The sequence below is a fragment of the Vipera ursinii genome, assembly GCF_947247035.1.
Source record: "Vipera ursinii genome assembly, chromosome: 2".
NCBI classification, from domain to species: Eukaryota; Metazoa; Chordata; class Lepidosauria; order Squamata; family Viperidae; genus Vipera; species Vipera ursinii.
In genome coordinates, this window is record NC_139513.1 from 85,828,698 (window position 1) to 85,845,225 (window position 16,528).

The 16,528-nt window shown below is 39.1% G+C and overlaps 1 protein-coding gene across 2 annotated transcripts in view; it reads right to left on the reverse strand.

The window, feature by feature from the left end:
- SPOCK1 (SPARC (osteonectin), cwcv and kazal like domains proteoglycan 1) overlaps positions 1–15,819 on the reverse strand; it is a gene marked incomplete at its 3' end in the record, with an annotated part of 518,730 nt that extends 502,911 nt beyond the window's left edge. Inside the window, exons 1-2 of one of the 2 annotated variants that reach the window (XM_083351745.1) lie at positions 15,655–15,819; positions 14,957–15,124 (exon numbers count right to left, since the gene is read on the reverse strand). In XM_083351745.1, the coding sequence (XP_083207871.1) occupies positions 14,957–15,124 (168 nt within the window). In that variant the 5' untranslated portion in view covers positions 15,655–15,819. Of the gene's footprint in view, positions 1–14,956; positions 15,506–15,654 lie in introns of those variants that run through there. The other variant, XM_083351744.1, reaches the window with a different exon arrangement.
- Positions 15,820–16,528: the final 709 nt, after the last annotated feature.

Consider the following 16,528-nt stretch of genomic DNA (forward strand, 5'->3'; position numbering starts at 1 on the left):
AGAGGGCTTAGACGAAAGGAGACGAATTTTGTGGCAAATGAATATTGCCTCAATTGCCAGGATCTTTCTCTCTAGAAGGATCCAAAAGCTTGCTACTGCCATTAACTGATTTACCTTATATACCTACACACACACACACACACACACACACACACAGAGAGAGAGACACAATACACACATATTGATTTCATTCCCAGCTTTCCGTTATAGCATTTTATAGGATTCATATAATAATAGTTTTGATAAAAGCTATATTGCACTGAGTTATATTATCAATAACTAAAGCTTGTGAAAGCACTAGTTTTATAAACTATCGGTGGTGCTTTAAAATAGCTATTAGAAATTTAAAATTCAAAAATATCAGTACATTTTCAAGAGAATCACACAACAGGATAAGAAACCAATTTTAAAAAAAATTCTTAAGTTTTTAACTGCCTGAAGGAAATTGCAAAGAAATAATTAGAATAAAATTGCTCTTTCAAAGGCCACTATGAACAAAAAATTTTTTTCAAAGGCTATTGCTATACTGTCCTTGCAAACAATGCTGAAACTACAGTTGTATTAAAAATACTTGACTCACAAGTACTGTAGTTTTATAACTAGCCACAGCCGTACATAACCTCAGCTAGCCTTGACACGTTTTAAGGAGGGAGAAACTAAATTAAAAGAATACTGAAAGAAGAAAAACTGAAGAGGAAAGACGTGTGCTAAAAGTGATATTCTCAGTAGTAAGATATAAACCACTTTATAGCCTTACCAAAATGTTATTTTGTTCGCAGACATGCTGAAGTAATAATAAGCACACCGAGATCGATATAAAGGTCATGACAATGATAAATCCTCATATTGTTGCGGACTGTAAAGTATAACGTTGGTGAGGTGGGAACCAGGGGTTCCCAAGTTAGAGAGAGATGTTATAAAACATTCACCAGTTGCCTCTCACTGCCACCAAGATATTGGCCAAATATGGTGCAGGAAAAAGCCTAGAATTTAAATTCTGTTGCACAGATACAAATGAAGGCACTGATTTCTTTGCACTACACTGAGCAAATCATTTGTATGTATCTCAAGCTTCATTCTTAGGTGCAACATAGTCTAATTTAGCTGAGATGTATCTGAGAGCTTTCTGTCAAGTGCCACACAAGAGATTAAGTGTGCAGAAAGCAAGATTTACTACTAGTTTTGATGTGAACCCTGGCATTTTAAATAGTCAACATAATATCAAATATGCAGCCAGATACCCATATCTCTAACAGATGGAGATTTTCCTAGAGCTAAATCTTTGGGGTTTTTTCAGGCTCATCATCCCACCCTTGTTATAAAATTCTCAAAATATAAACAAGGAAGAATACCTTGCATGCTGTGATTGACTGTTCTAATACCCAAATATCAACTGCATTCTCATATTGACACAGAGCTCAGCCAGATTGTTATAAAATGTTTCAATAGCTGTTAACCTAAATGATTCATCCTTATTTTAGCCTCCTATTTGATTACCAGCTTTTAACAACTGGGCACTATTTACCTACACTAACTATCTTTTCATGTATAGCAGTGTCATATTGAAATTAATTGGGAAAGTCTTGTTTGCTTGTAGATTCATTCATCAATTTTCTTAGCCATATGATTCAAGAATGACTCTGGGCAGCTAAATAGCAAACCTAGTGTCAGTGGTAGGATTCAAATATGTGAACAAACGGTTCTCTGTGTGGATGCCACTTCTGAAAGTCCATTCTGGGCATGGGCAACAAAAAATTAGCTACCGGTTCTACCGAAGTGGTGTGAACCGGCTGAATCCCACCACTACCTAGTGGTTCTTCTCTGAGGATACCAGTGTGATGAAAGTACACCCACTCATGGTTACAACATAAAGACACAACTATATGAATATTGCTCCTCTGCATTGTATATGGGATACAGAGCAAGAAAGAAATAAAATACAGAGAGAAAGAGAAATTCCTAACCACCACAGGAATAGGAAAATGGAACCTATTACACGGAGACAGAGAGCAGGATCTCTCTCAGTAGTTGTGTTCAGAGAAAGGCTGGACAGTCACCCCTAATGGATGCTTGAAGTTAGATTCTTGCAAAGATGATAACCTAATTGTCCCTTCCCACTTCTTAATTCATTGATATTGGGCACAAAAAAGAATCCCCTCATGGCAGAATCTTTCTTCCTAAACAATCCTGTTGCTCTTATATTTTTGCAGTCTTTTGTTCTATTTCTTATCATTCCTATTAGGAAAATATATGACCTACAAGCACTAGATCAGACATGTCAAACACAAGGCCCGGGGGCCAGATCCGGCCCGCGAAGTGGTTTCATGTGGCCCGCGAAGCCATCCTGGAAACAGTGAGGGAACGTCCCCCACAGCCTTGGCCCTGGCCCAGAGACCCTCCTTCTGCCAGAGACCCTCAGATCTGTCCCACTCCTGCCCAGGCCCCCATAGGCACCCTTGATGCGAATGATGTAGAGCTGGCCACGCCCACCCAGTAGGCCATATGCACTCTAGCCATGCCCACCCAGTAGGCCACGCCCACCCAGGCCACACCCACCCGGCCCCTTGAGGGCAACCGCAATGCTGATGCGGCCCTCAATGAAATTGAGTTTGACACCCCTGGACTAGATGATCTACAAGGTCCTTTCCAACTCTGGTATTCTGTATATAGGATTTTAGGTAGCATACAGAAGATATAGTTTGCAAAATAGCATAGAGGTACACAGTTTGACATCCAGGAAAGAAAGATATGCTATAAAAGATTAAATAATTGGAGGTTACTGATGCCATGTTAAATAAGCAGAATACTCTAAGAAGTTGTAACAATATAGTTGTATACAGTTAGAAATGTCATCTATTTTATTAGAACTTTTCCCCTTCTCTATGTACTTAAAAAAATCCAAGAAATGAAAATGCAGTATAAAAGATGACTGAATTATCTAACATGGCATTGTATTCATTGTGGTGTCAAGATAAATATAAGCCACTTCATGTAGATAACCATCCAAAACACTATGTATTTTCGTTTTTAAGGCAGCTGAACCTAAACCAAGAAGAACCTGGAAAACTGAAGCCAACTGATCCAGACAATATAAGACTAGATACAATAATCCATTCCAACCTCTTTGGGATACAAAAATAATATATCTGCTAGATTAAAGGAATAAAGTGCTTTAGAGTGTTTTCATGCACTTGAGGAAATAAACAAAAGTTCCCTTTTCTCATTTAGAATTGTGGAAAGGATCACTTCATAACTAATTACTAGTCAGGTTTTGTATCTAAAATCTTATAGTACTGAAGAGCTCACACAGACCTTAGCAACAGTGCCTGCAGGGCAACAAACTGCTTTCCTAGGTAGATTACACAGACCAAAGAAACTATTTTCTTTTGCCCTCTAGCTTCCTATCTACAATTCGTGTCATAGTGAAATGCAGACAAAATCTTCTTGCACTTCCTGGCTTTGAAAAGTCAATGTGAAACTGGAAATAGAAGAAAAGAATAAACTTCTTTTTTTTTCAAATGAGAAATGTGCAAATATTTTAAACCATTTTAAAAACAATGAGGCAAAGCCAAGAGCTTTTCTCTGTGCTTCATTAATTTTTCACTTTTAAAAACAGCACTGAATTTTATTATGCTGTGGATGTTTAGATATTCACACATACCTACTGTCTACTTTAACTAAACAAGTGAAAGAATACCATACTCCATCAATAAAAATTCTCCAACACATCTACACTTGCAGAATAATTTGTATCTCTGGAATTATTTAAACACAAAAATCCCAAATAGAGGCTGATTTGTCCAAAGATATTTTACCTCACAACCTAAGCCTAGGGCTAGGCAAATAAAATAAGTTAATAACCTTTTAATTTTAAATGTCTTCCCATCTCTCACAGTGCTTCTCAAACATTAAATTTCTAAATATTTTTCAATTCCTTTTACATCGCTGAACAATTAGATTAAAAAGTTTTCTCCTCAATATAAACCTAATAAAAGAAACTAAATACAGTTAAGTATTACTTGTAATGTTTTAAAATTAGGTCTGTGCCATATGTTCCATCTGTGATTATGAATGCAACAAACATTTTGTATTAGCTCAGCAAAACTGGAAACTAAGTTAATTATGTGTGCTTTTTCAGCAAACTGACCTACAGTTCTTTCAAAGAAAATTGATACTCAAGACACACAATGTAATAGTTTAAATATCAAATTAAAATTGTCCTACTACTTCTTTATTAGGCAAAAGCCTGTGCTAAAAAAATGAAGCTATTCAAGTAAGGGCCTTTAACAAATATATGCTTGTTTCTCTCCTAATTACTAACTTTAATTTTGTGACAATATTAGTATCACTACTTTCAGTAAAGAAGTTTTATTATTTAAAATGATCTCTGCATACATAAAAACATATAGCAAATTTTCAATGGAAAGGTATCAAGTTAAGGTTGCATAGATACAGGGAGACTTTTAATGATCATTTAATGACCATTAGTTAAATATTATGGCCTACCAAGAGCTTGGTAAACATATTATTTCTGTTGTTTTCAGGCAGATATCAAACTAAACACTTTATGAATTGTTTTCCTTTGATAGGCAAAAAAAAGTACAAGATCTACCTGGCAAGTCACTAAATAAGAGCCTTAGAAATGTGAGAGGGCAAAAAAGGTAAACCAAAACCCCATGTGTCTAATTAAATTGAAGGAGAAGAAAAATAAGGAAGAGTAAGGTAATTACATGAGTCATTATTAGATTTTCAAAATAACTGGGAGGGAAACCCAACCTGGAATAAAATAGGTGAGGTGGAATACATGATCTCAACTAAGAAATACGATTTTCCACATCAAGACAATGTACCTTGTACTAAAGGTCAAATCAGCTTTAACTTGGTATTTTGGATGCCAGTTGTCAAAGGAACAATAGTAGCATTAGGAAAAACCTCTAACTGAAACTATGGAGTACTGCTTTTTAAAGTAGATACGTTGAATGATGTCTAAAGCTACTCCCAACAGTGTATCTCTGCTGCTATTCATGTAAAGGTAACAAGAAAAGAACTATTTGAAGTCTGTAAGCTGTGAACACATTTTGAATACTTTATAGAGTGCGCTGTGTGGATCAAAACCTAAAACTATTTGAAAATGTCTTTCTACTGGAATCATTTTTAAGATTTACTACAATCTGCCCATATAGGGACAGGACAGCAACCAAGTGTTAATTTAATATAGAAACAAAAGCTTTCCATTTCCTTCCCACAACTGCTAGGAAGGAGACATGACCACATGAGCCAGGAAAACTGCTAGACATAATTAGGTATTAAATCTTAGTGTAATTGTTTGTTCCCTGGTGATAAAAAGAGGAAATAATATCAAGATGTATGTGACCAAGTTTGATTACTAAGATTTCCAAAAAGTTGCAAAAATATACATGTGTGGTATTCCTCAATTTGAACTACCATCATGGGAACTGCAATTAGCTGTTCCATTAAGTTATGTATGCTTGGCACCATGCAAAACTAGATTAGCTACCACTCACCTAGGCTAGAGGACACGCTTTTTGGGAGCAGAGCCGCAGGCAGAAGTTCTCCTGTTCCATTTGAGGGGACTAAAAGGGAGATCCTGCACATACATATGACCATTCATTTGCCAGTTAAAATGAAAGAGGAGCTTTCATCAAAATACTTGAGATGAAAGAACTGACTTGGGGATAGCAACACCATATTGTTGCCCCAAGACAATATGGGCAATATCAAGAAGAGACCTGCTAAGAAATCAGTAGCATCAGAAGGTATCGTGACCTAATAAAAGCTTTTTCTTTTCTTAGAAACCAAATGAGCCTTGGGGGGGGGGGAAATGTTGGGAGAATTGATAAGTGTCTTTACCAAGAATGAAGCTATACATGTGAGGAAGGAAGTAAACCACTGCAATACTGTACATTCCAACATTGTTTGTCAGATGACAACTGCATCATCACCTGTTCATTCCTGAAAAATATAGCAATAGCACTTACACTTATATACCTCTCCATAGTGCTTTAGAGCATTCTCTTCTAGGCCAAGGGTGTCAAACTGCCGGCCCACGGGCCGGCTGCGTTACGTGGAAGCCGCACCCACCCCATTACCAGGAATGGCGAAACAGACGTTGTGCGACATCACGTGACATCGTGAGTTTGACATGTCTGCTCTAGGCAGTTTACAATGTCATCATATTGCCCTCAACAATCTGGGTCATTTTATCAACCTCAGAAGGAAGGAAGGCTGAATCAATGTTGAACCGTTGGTAGAATTAGCCTGCAATACTGCATTTAACCATTGCTGGAATAAAGGCTCTTATTGATGGATGACAAACAGAAAGTTCTTAGGCATAGAAATAGCTTACACCTGGTTCTTTTTCTTTTATTTTTTTTTAAAAGGGACGTCATTTGAAAGGAGCAGTAACTTTTCTTCTTTTAATGCTTGCACAAAACTAGAAATTTTGTTTAAAGGCAGTAAGGAACTGTGAAGGCCAATATGTCATTTGATATAACTGGCCTGAACTGCAACTCTGAACTTTTAAAGTAATGTTTGTTATTAAATTATACTTCATATTTGACATTCCATTCCTACAGAACTGTAGCCAATTCATCCTTGTTTTCTTAGAAGTCAGTGGGGTCCCTAACACTTAGTTGTAAGAAAGTCAATGATGCTTTGGTGAGCCTGGCAATTATTTATGGCATGCTATAAGAACCCCAGCTTTAAAGACTCCTATAACATTTTTACCTATTTTTGGCATCTTTGCTTTGGCCAGATCGGAAAAGACTCATATCTACCAATACCATGCAGCTGAGCAACGATATAACACTTAGCCAACTATTAATACATATAGCAGGGGTCTTCAAACTTGGCCCTTTTATGACTTGTGGACTTCAACTCCCAGAATTCCTCAGCCAGGCATGCCTGGCTGAGGAATTCTGGGAGTTGAAGTCCACAAGTCATAAAAGGGCCAAGTTTGAAGACCCCTGACATATAGGTTAGAGCTAAGTGAAAAGACTTAGGTAAAACAACTATTTGAAGCTCTTTTACAAATGTGGTGGCCACATGGTTTAATTGTTTAATTCTGCATCATGTTGAATTCTAGATCATTGTTCTGTCATAAACAGAACTCTTCCTATTAGTTACCATTATTAATGGCATATGAAGCCACAGAGTCATGCAAACTGCCTCATCAAGATGAAGCCTGCTGCCTCTGTAGAATGAAATGATAAAATGCTTCAGGACTACAAAGTGCAATGCTTTCGCATTATGCCACACACCTGCATTTAATCCTCCATGACAATTAGTATCTACATAGAACTGCTAGGAGGCTAAGCAGAATTCTGGTGTGCAATGTCATTTTCCATTCAAAAAGAACCATAGAGTCTTATTAGTAAAGTTTATTATTAAGAAGGAGTTAATTCACATTATCCTAGAAACTGAATACAGCAACATTCTAGCAACCATGGGCAAGTGAATTTGTTAAAGTGGAATCTCTGAGAGTTCTTTTTCCTAGCATGCAAGACCGAAGACAAGACCCAGTCCTTTTCTAGAATGACTAGAAAATTTTCATCTCCTGATTGTTAACTATGTTTTGAGGTACTCTTTTTTCCTTTGGTCCTTTTATACCTGTGATTTTATACCCAACATCTAACTCTATTATTTTATGCTTCCTTTTCAAACCCAGTCCTCAACTGTCTCCACACCGATTTGCTCTTATCATATTCCATTAAGCATGGGAAAACAAAAACAAAAGTTTTTGAAATCTAAAATAATTATTTCTGAAAAGAAGACGGCAGGAAGGAGAGAGAAATCACTCAGTATTTTACTGAAAATGTTACTTCAAATGTCATCAGAACCCTGCTTTGCCTTATATGTACAAAACATATTTTTCTAGGTTTATGATTAATACTGGCTGCATATAAAAATGTTTCATAGAACAGTGAATCAGCTGTGCAAATATTCATCAAAATCAAATAACCCATGTACTTCATCCTTCTGGATATGACAGCACTAGAAAATAATAGAATTCTTCTGCGAGTCAGGCTATTCACAGTAAAACAAGCTTAGAAATGCAAGCTATCACTATGTACAGACAAATTATTACTCCTATTTGAACAGGGATTATTTGTGTGCTACCACTGGGAAAAAATGCCACTACAACTTGTTTTCTTCTTGTAAGAGTATTTATTTGTTAGATTTTTATTTCACTTTTCCACCAAGTGTGCAAGCATACATAACAATTTTTTTATTATGTCCAGGGCTTTTTTTGTCATAGAACGCCCAGAACGGAGTTCCGGCACCTTTTTTGGATGGAACCTTGTAGGGTAGGCAAGGCGGGTTATATGACATGTGTGAATTCTGGCACTTTTTTTTTCCAAAAAAAGCACTGATTATGTCTGCACAAAAGCAATCTCATCAGGTACTGTAGGCTGGACTGTGAGACTAACTGGCCTAAAACCTCCATTGCATTTCAATAGCCAGAGTCTCCCTGATCCTAGCTTTAATCTCTATACTAGGGGTCCCCTACCCCTGGGCCACATCTCACTATTGGGCCGTGGCCTATTCACAACTGTGCTGCATGAGCAGCAGGCGCGGTGCTCATGCACATGCGTGTCAGTCAGCCGCTTGTGCGAGTTGAGCTGCATGTGTGCTGGCCTGCTGCTCATGCGGTCCGATTTCCCTCTCCCCCTCCAGTTGGACTGCCAAGCTACAAAGGCTGGGGACCGCTACTCTACACCATAAGAAACATAAAAGATTATTCATCTGTGATGCTCACTATATTCAGGCAGCAAGCTAATCAAGATGTGTATATAGATATGATTCCCAAGTATCTGCAAAGTATCATCCTGCCAAAGTTATTTCAAAAATATAAATTATTATTGTATTATCCCATTAAATATTGAGCCTACTCAGAAGCAGGAGGGAAAAGCAGAATTGCACAAAATTCAGTACTGCTACCAAAGACATGAGGAAAAATAGCAAAAAAAAAAAACATGGGAAGAAGTCACTAATTTCACAAAACAGCTAGATGTGACTTTTTTTTAAGAAAAAGGGGGATAATGGTAGCTTCTCGTTTAGAGAAATTAACATGTCAAATATATAGATTATCAGTCTCTCTACCAGCATACAAAAACCCTTGATTCTAGAGGACTTTCAACACTGTAATGTGTTGAAGGTATGAACTTGACTGATAATTGTTTGTAAATCTCTCACTGCAATATAATCTTATGGGAGACTAGCTAAATAATAATTAAAGGATTGGTGCACTTTTGCATTTCTGATTGAATCATCTATTGGGACAAAAAAGAGGCAGACAGTTTGGAAGAATAACAGAGACTGGCAGAAAGGCAGCCATGATAACTGACCAGTATTGCCGATGTATTGTGACTTTTTTTCCATTGCCGGCAATGGGATGGGCGCGGTTTTGGTAAAACGCATCTGGCCCATGGGCCGGCAATTTGACACCCCTGCCGTTGCATGTACAATTTGAACTAATGCATCCTCTGTATAAAATAGCATATTCACTGAAATTTATGAAATTATGGTATTCCATTGCATAATAATGAATATTTTTAATGAGCTTGATTCCAGCAATTTTCTGCTAGTTGAAATATTCCCTTCAATTCTGCTTGGGATGTTTTGGTTTATAAGAGATGGAAAACAATCTTAGCCAATCCTCTCTTCTTTTAACCTCAAATACTATATTCCACCTTGTTCTAGTAGATTTTTTTTAGCAAGGGGGAGGGAGGAAGAGGACTTGCAGAAGGAACAGATCAAAGCTTCTCTTCTCTTTGATCCATAGTGCAAATGCTCTCTGCTGGATTACCCAAGCCACACAGATGGAAGGAGCATTTCTGTTTTTACAAAACATATCATCAAATTGTGTTGAATAAAAGCACTGTTTTCTGTTTTTAGAGGTTTCTATGATGGCTTCATGAGCTCCTTCTTCTAGTGGACAACACTTGTGTTGCTATTTTTCTACAGTGCTTGGAGCTTTCCAGTTCAGCTGGTTACCTTTTGACTCTGCCGTGTCACGGAAAATGGGCTTCAAGTAGAGACCAGTGTGGAAGGGTGTTTATATTAAAGACTCAGTTCAAATCGACTCTCGATTATGAAACTCACTGAGAGCCTTTGGGTCAGCTACTTTCTCTCAGCCCAATTACTCAACATGTCTCTTTTAAGAAAAAGAAAAGAAAGGATGGAATGTTACAAACAGTATATTGACCTCTCAGAAGAAAGTTGGAAATACATCCCTACAAAAACTTATTGATATTTCCTATTTCTAAGCCACCCATCTCCCTCAGAGATTGTGGCTGGACTGTGCAGGATGTAGATTCTCAGAGTCAAAAACTTTTGTCTTCATTCTACTTGTTTCTTCTCCAGTCCAGCTAAAGTCAAGGTAGTTGGGAACTAGATGGGATAAGTTTATTGAATAAAAAGAATGCCACGCCACTATATCCCAGTCATTTTCATTCTCAGCAGTTCAGTTTCCTCTTTGCAAAAGTTAAATTGCCTATTTCCCTATTTCACCATGTTTCTTTAAATTGGATCGATCAGAGATTTTTTTTTCTCCCTCACTATGAAAACAAATGCAGCAAGACAATGCTGAGGACTGGCTGTAAACTGGCTTTGTAGATTCCCTTTGTTCAAGAGAGAACATTGATCGATTCATGGGGAGCATTGTTAACTGCAAAAATGGCAACAGTAAGGACACTGGTGGGGTACCTATGAGGTTTCATGGGATAGAAACAATGGCTGTGTTAAGGTAGCCTGTTGCTAAATTTGGGATACTAAATAAAGCTCCACCTTCCCTCCTACAAGTAACTGTAGCACATGACAGGCGAGATCCAGATTGGCCTGTGGACTTCCACATACCAAAAGCAAAAATATTTGCAATGGGATGCAGTGGTGAATGGAGGACCCTACCATGAATCAAAGCCCTTTTGTATATGGGTTGGACACTGCAGCCCCATTTTTGTTCAGTGGTGGATGGTTCTGGATGAAACACGTGCTTTTAGCAACATACTTTTCATTTTGTTTTAGAAGTTTTCCAACAGAATATTTTGACTGCTGGCTCAGGATTTCAGTGTCAAGATGTAATTTTCTGTTTACCTCTATCCATCTTTAAAGGCTTATCTCTTCCATGTAAAGGATGAACTTGCACATTTTATTTGACAATTCACCAAAAGCCAAAGTACTTTCCCTTTGATTGACATTATAAAAATTTCAACTTATAAAAAAGCTGGATTATTGGAACTCATTTCAGAGATCTAAATTCTTAAAACTATTTTCACTAAGACACAGGAAAGTCACAGCAAAAAGCTACAGCATTGTACAGATATTGGAATAGCTGTGTAAGGGTTTCTTCCAACAGGAAGCCACATTCCACTGAGACCAGGAGAAAGGTTGTTTCCCTGTCATTTGGCACTATCTTACTTCAAAAAGCTAAGTAAAATCAGATCTACTTAACAATTGGAGAGCAGAACATTGTGAAATCCAAGGGAGAAAAACTAATGTGGGAGGTCAAAAAATATTCTGAAAGCAATGGAAAACTACATTTGTTCAGGTGGTCACCAGGGGTGAATTTCACTTAATGAGACTTTAACTTTTAATATCGATGATGATTCACATGGCTAAGTGAAAACACACAAATGTGATGGAATGTCAGCAGAATGTGCAGCTACTTAAAAAAAGGATACCTCAGACCTGGGAAAGTAGAAAGCATGAGAAACAAATTCCAAACAACTCTGTCTTGATTGGACTGAAATAGAGAGTAGCTTTGACAGACTTTCAACATTCTGTTACACTACCTCAACCGTACTCAGGTATTTTCCAAGAGACTTAGAGGCTGTAAGCCTTTACCTCAAAGGGCTGACAACAGCTTAGCCAAACATTGTTACTCCTAAAAGGGACTGTATTGTGTAGTGGGTCCGACGCAAGAGAGACGCCAGCCGGTGTGTGAGTTCAGCTCTTTATTGGAAGGGGAAGTGAACTGAGGAATGAGGGCTACCTGGCCTCATTATATACCTGGCCAGGTAAGCTAACAGCCAATGGGGTTGGCCCTAGGTTTCCCGCCGAAACTGTCCAGGCCAACGCCCCCTGAGGGCTGTTGCTATGCAGATGCCTGCATACATAACAGACTGCTCCCATCTTGGTTTGCTTTGTATCTTTGACGTGTTTCATATTCAAATAACAATACAGGTAATCCTCAACTTACTAACACAGCTGGGACCAGAATTTCCGCTGTTAAGCAAAGCAATTGTTAAGTGAGTCATGTTCAATTTTACATCTTTTTTTGCCATGATTGTTAAGCAAAACACTGTAGTTAAATGAATCAAATAATCATTAAATGAATCCAGCTTCCCCAACTGACTTTGCTTGTCAGAAACTAGCTAGGAAGGTTGCAAATGGCAATCACATGACCCCAAGATGCTGGATGCCACTTTCCAAGTGTCCAAATTTTGATCACATGATTGTGAGGATGCTGCAGCAGTCATAAGTGTGAGGACTGGGTTGTAAGTCACTTTTTACAGTGCAGTTATAACTTTGAACAGATACTAAATGAATTATTGTAAATCAAGGAATACTTGTGCTCATAAAAATGTGTCTACGCTCAAATTTTCCATGTCATTCTACAGTTGAGATAAAATGCCTTTTAACAATGGGATCCATGCTGTAAGAATATTTGGCACATAAGCGCCAGTGAAATGAGTTGGGGTTGCTCAAACCATTGTTCATTTTAACTGGCCAGAAGTCATTACATTTTTCAGGAGATGATGTCTCTGCTATTCTTTCCAACCCCCCAAAGAAAAATTGCTTCTGCAACCACAAGAAAAATAATACCAGCCTTGCTTGCCAGTGTCCTGTCCATTATAGGAGAAGCAGTTGAGACTACGGCAAACAGTAAGCACTGTTCAGCATATTAGCATATTCTTCATATGCATAATAGTGCATTCTCTTCCATAAACTGTGCAGACTGTTTTACTGAAAGAACTAGAGTGGCTTACATGACACCAATTTTTAAATGTGCTTTGAAAAAGCATCTTTCCTTGGTACCATTTCAGACATGCCACTGCAATCTGGAAGCCTCTCTCCCAAATTTACAGTGTCTGGTTGGTTTACACAGATGGCAAAGCAGGCTTATGAAACAATCTCAGAATCTTTATTTTACCAATTAACCTCATGCAGGTTTACTTTTTGGTCTGGAACTGGAAAAATACAGAAGGATTTTCAAAGAAGAAGAAGAAAATCGAAGCTGTTTCTTGTTTAGGCTACAGATAAGCATTCATGAAAAGAGAAATTATGAATTGATTACTGAAAAATAATATGGTAGTGGAAAGTTTTATTTGCACCTTCCCCATATTTACCTCAGCATGTCTGCATCCTGATAAAAGCTTAAAAAGATTGAAGTACGGTATATTGAACCTACCCCTGAAATAGGTTGACTTCTTGTTGACTTTCTATATTTGTTTTCCAGATTATTTTATTTACTTATGACTAAACAAAATTGTATTACTGAATTTTTTTATATGAGATTTGATCAATGGCTCCTTTGTAACTTTCAAAAGTAACATTTCTGATTGTTTCAACTTAATGAAATTATTTCAAAGATGGACATCTTTGACAAATCACTTTCTACAGTATTTCTAAATTCAGTTTTGCTCAAAGATTAAGGCTGCAATTTATACTTCATGGACTTTACAATAAGAGTACTTATTTTGACTTGATACTTTTATCCCTAATACATCCTAAAATTCATCATGTATTTCATATATACCAAACCTGAAAAAATGTGACCAATGGAGTTATAGCTCAATTCAATTGGGAAATAATATGGCAATTTACAGACTTTTAAAAGTGGAACTAGAAAAGTTGATTCCATTTTAACATTTTGACTGGGCCACCGCACAAGATCTTATATGATACAGATAAGTGGAACACCTAACTATTGCAATCCTACGCAATCCTTGTTGTCAGAACACACTGTGGTGAACAGGTTAGCTGAACTGCTATCCTGTGATTCATCTGACAAACCATCTCACCTATAGTAGTTACATAATATTATGGACTTGACTCTTCTAGAGCAGCGTTTCCCAACCTTAGGAACTTGAAGATGCGTGGACTTCAACTCCCAGAATTCCCCAGCCAGCTGGCTGGGGAATTCTGGGAGTTGAAGTCCACGCATCTTCAAGTTCCTAAGGTTGGGAAACGCTGTTCTAGAGAATTACAAGTGGTTAAGATCAAACTGTTGTTAACTGATGTCAACGCAAACAAAACCCGTCCCATTTCATTCTCCTCCCTGGCTGATGAAAAGCACAAATATCTTCAGTCTTCCCAAAGTTTTACTTAGAATATCTTTTGCTGCCCTGCCACAAAACAATATGCTGTGTCACATCATAACCTATAAAGATGTATCTGAAAATGTCCCTGAATTATGATCATATCTAATTTGAAAAAAAAAGAAAAGAAAAAAATACAAACCCTTTGACACAACTGCTCAGAACAGCATGCTTCTGGTCTCCCAACCACCCACAGCAATGGAAAGCTTCACCAAGATGGGGGTTCGGGTTAATAAATAGTTCTGTATGTAACTGGCAGGATTTCACAGTGATCAAATTTGCAAACCAGCAAAGTTCCTGGAAGTCTTAAATGAAAACGAAAGACCAAGAAAACCAACCACTTATCTGAAAGCATACCAAAGCACACATGTCCTTACATGCACACATGTGTGTGCACGCACGCACGCACACACACACACAAAGTAAATAAATAAATAAAACCCAGGGGATTTTTAAAGGACCGGTCGACCTCCTTCCAACACTACAGTAGCAGCCACAACAAATGTAGCCAAGTCCTCTCCACTGAAGAGCCCCCTCGCAGAGAAAAGGATCCCAGGATACCTTTTTGAGCAATAACACATTACTGTACCCGCACGCAAAGGAATTCAACTTACATCTCTGAATTTGTTCCAGTATTTATCTTTGTCGTATTGGGAAACGGTGCTCAGCCATTTGTCATTGTCCAAAAAATTGCCATTGTTGCTGCTGCGAAGGGTGATCTCTGGATGCCTGCCCTCTGCTTGCAGAAAACACCAAAGCGCTACGGCTAATATCCTGTACATCTGGCCAAAGAGGAAGAAAGGAAGAGTGGAAGGATGCGGAGAAAGGAAGACAAACATCCCTCCCTCCCTCCCTCTCCCGGCTCGGTCGGCCACTTAAAAAAAAAAAACCACAACAAAACAAAAAACAAACAAACAAACAAGTGTTCAAAAAGCCAGCGAGGGAGAGTAACAACAATAGGAGGGACAACGCGGGCTAGTCAGGTACGTTGGGGAACGGAGCTGCCTCTCACACCAGCTTCCCCGTTGTGCAGAGCGATTGGAAGCGAACTGCCAAACAAGCGAGCAGCCGTCGCAGAGAGGCCACCAGCCGTTGGATTCTCGGCAAAGTTTGAGGCCACCAGGTGCGGGATTTCTTTCTCCTCCCAATCCCGCCCGGTCCTCCCGCCCCCCCCCCTCGCCAAAAGCTCGGAGCAGCCGCCCCTCCGCCGGGGAGAACGTGATCAAAACCGAAGCGGGCGGGCGCGCGATGTCCCTCCGCCAGTCAAGCCACCTGCAAGTTTTCCAGCCGGGATGCTCGAGTTCTAACTCACCTTCAGCCGAAATGCTTCGCTGTCAGGGGCAGCCTCGCTCTTTCCCGTCCGGCCTCGGGGTGGCCAAGTTCCCCTCCCGCTCCCCCCTCTCTCTCTCTCGGGGCTTGGCTCGGAGTGAAGACACCGGGAAGCCCGCTATAAAGCTTCGCCCAGCTGCTTTGGGCGTGCTTGTCGAAGTGTTGGGGCTTGGGTTGTGTGTGTGTGTGTGTTTGTGTGTGTGAGAAAGAGAGAGAGCGAGCGCCAGTTTCCGACGAGCTCGGCGTGCAGCGTCGAAATCTGGCGCCACTTAGTGACCGACTTACGGCACTGCCGCTGCTGGAGCAGAAAGCAAGCAGGCTCCGGTCCTGTCTCTTCCTGGGACTGGCTCCCCTCGGAGGCCAGCCCTTTTGGAGCTCATGGGAGCGTTTTGCCTCAGACGGTGCGCCTTTCAGCCTCGGCTCTTGGTTCATAGATTCCCTAAGGCGTGCCTTGGTTACTGTTGGGTTATTGAACAGGTTGCAGTTCGCTGGGTTCCCGTGCTATGTTATAAACCATCCTTTGCAAAGCATAGTAGCTGGTTTGTATATAAAATCAAATGGTTTAGCAAAATCTATAAACCTGGCCTGGGTCTAACCTTTAGGTCATATTGTATGACTGCTTAAATAGAATCTATATACTAATTTTAGGTATCTGTTAGAAGCCATTGTGATGTCATAAAAATGATACAATTATGTATTTGCATCATGGCATCTAACACAAGTGCATCACATCATTTGGATGCTCATGCTACCAATTACATTTCAGGCTGGATTCACATTATACCGTAATGTGACTAATTTGATTTTGATGTTGTGCCGTGTTTGAACAGTACAATCTATTATGGCTCAGATTTGCA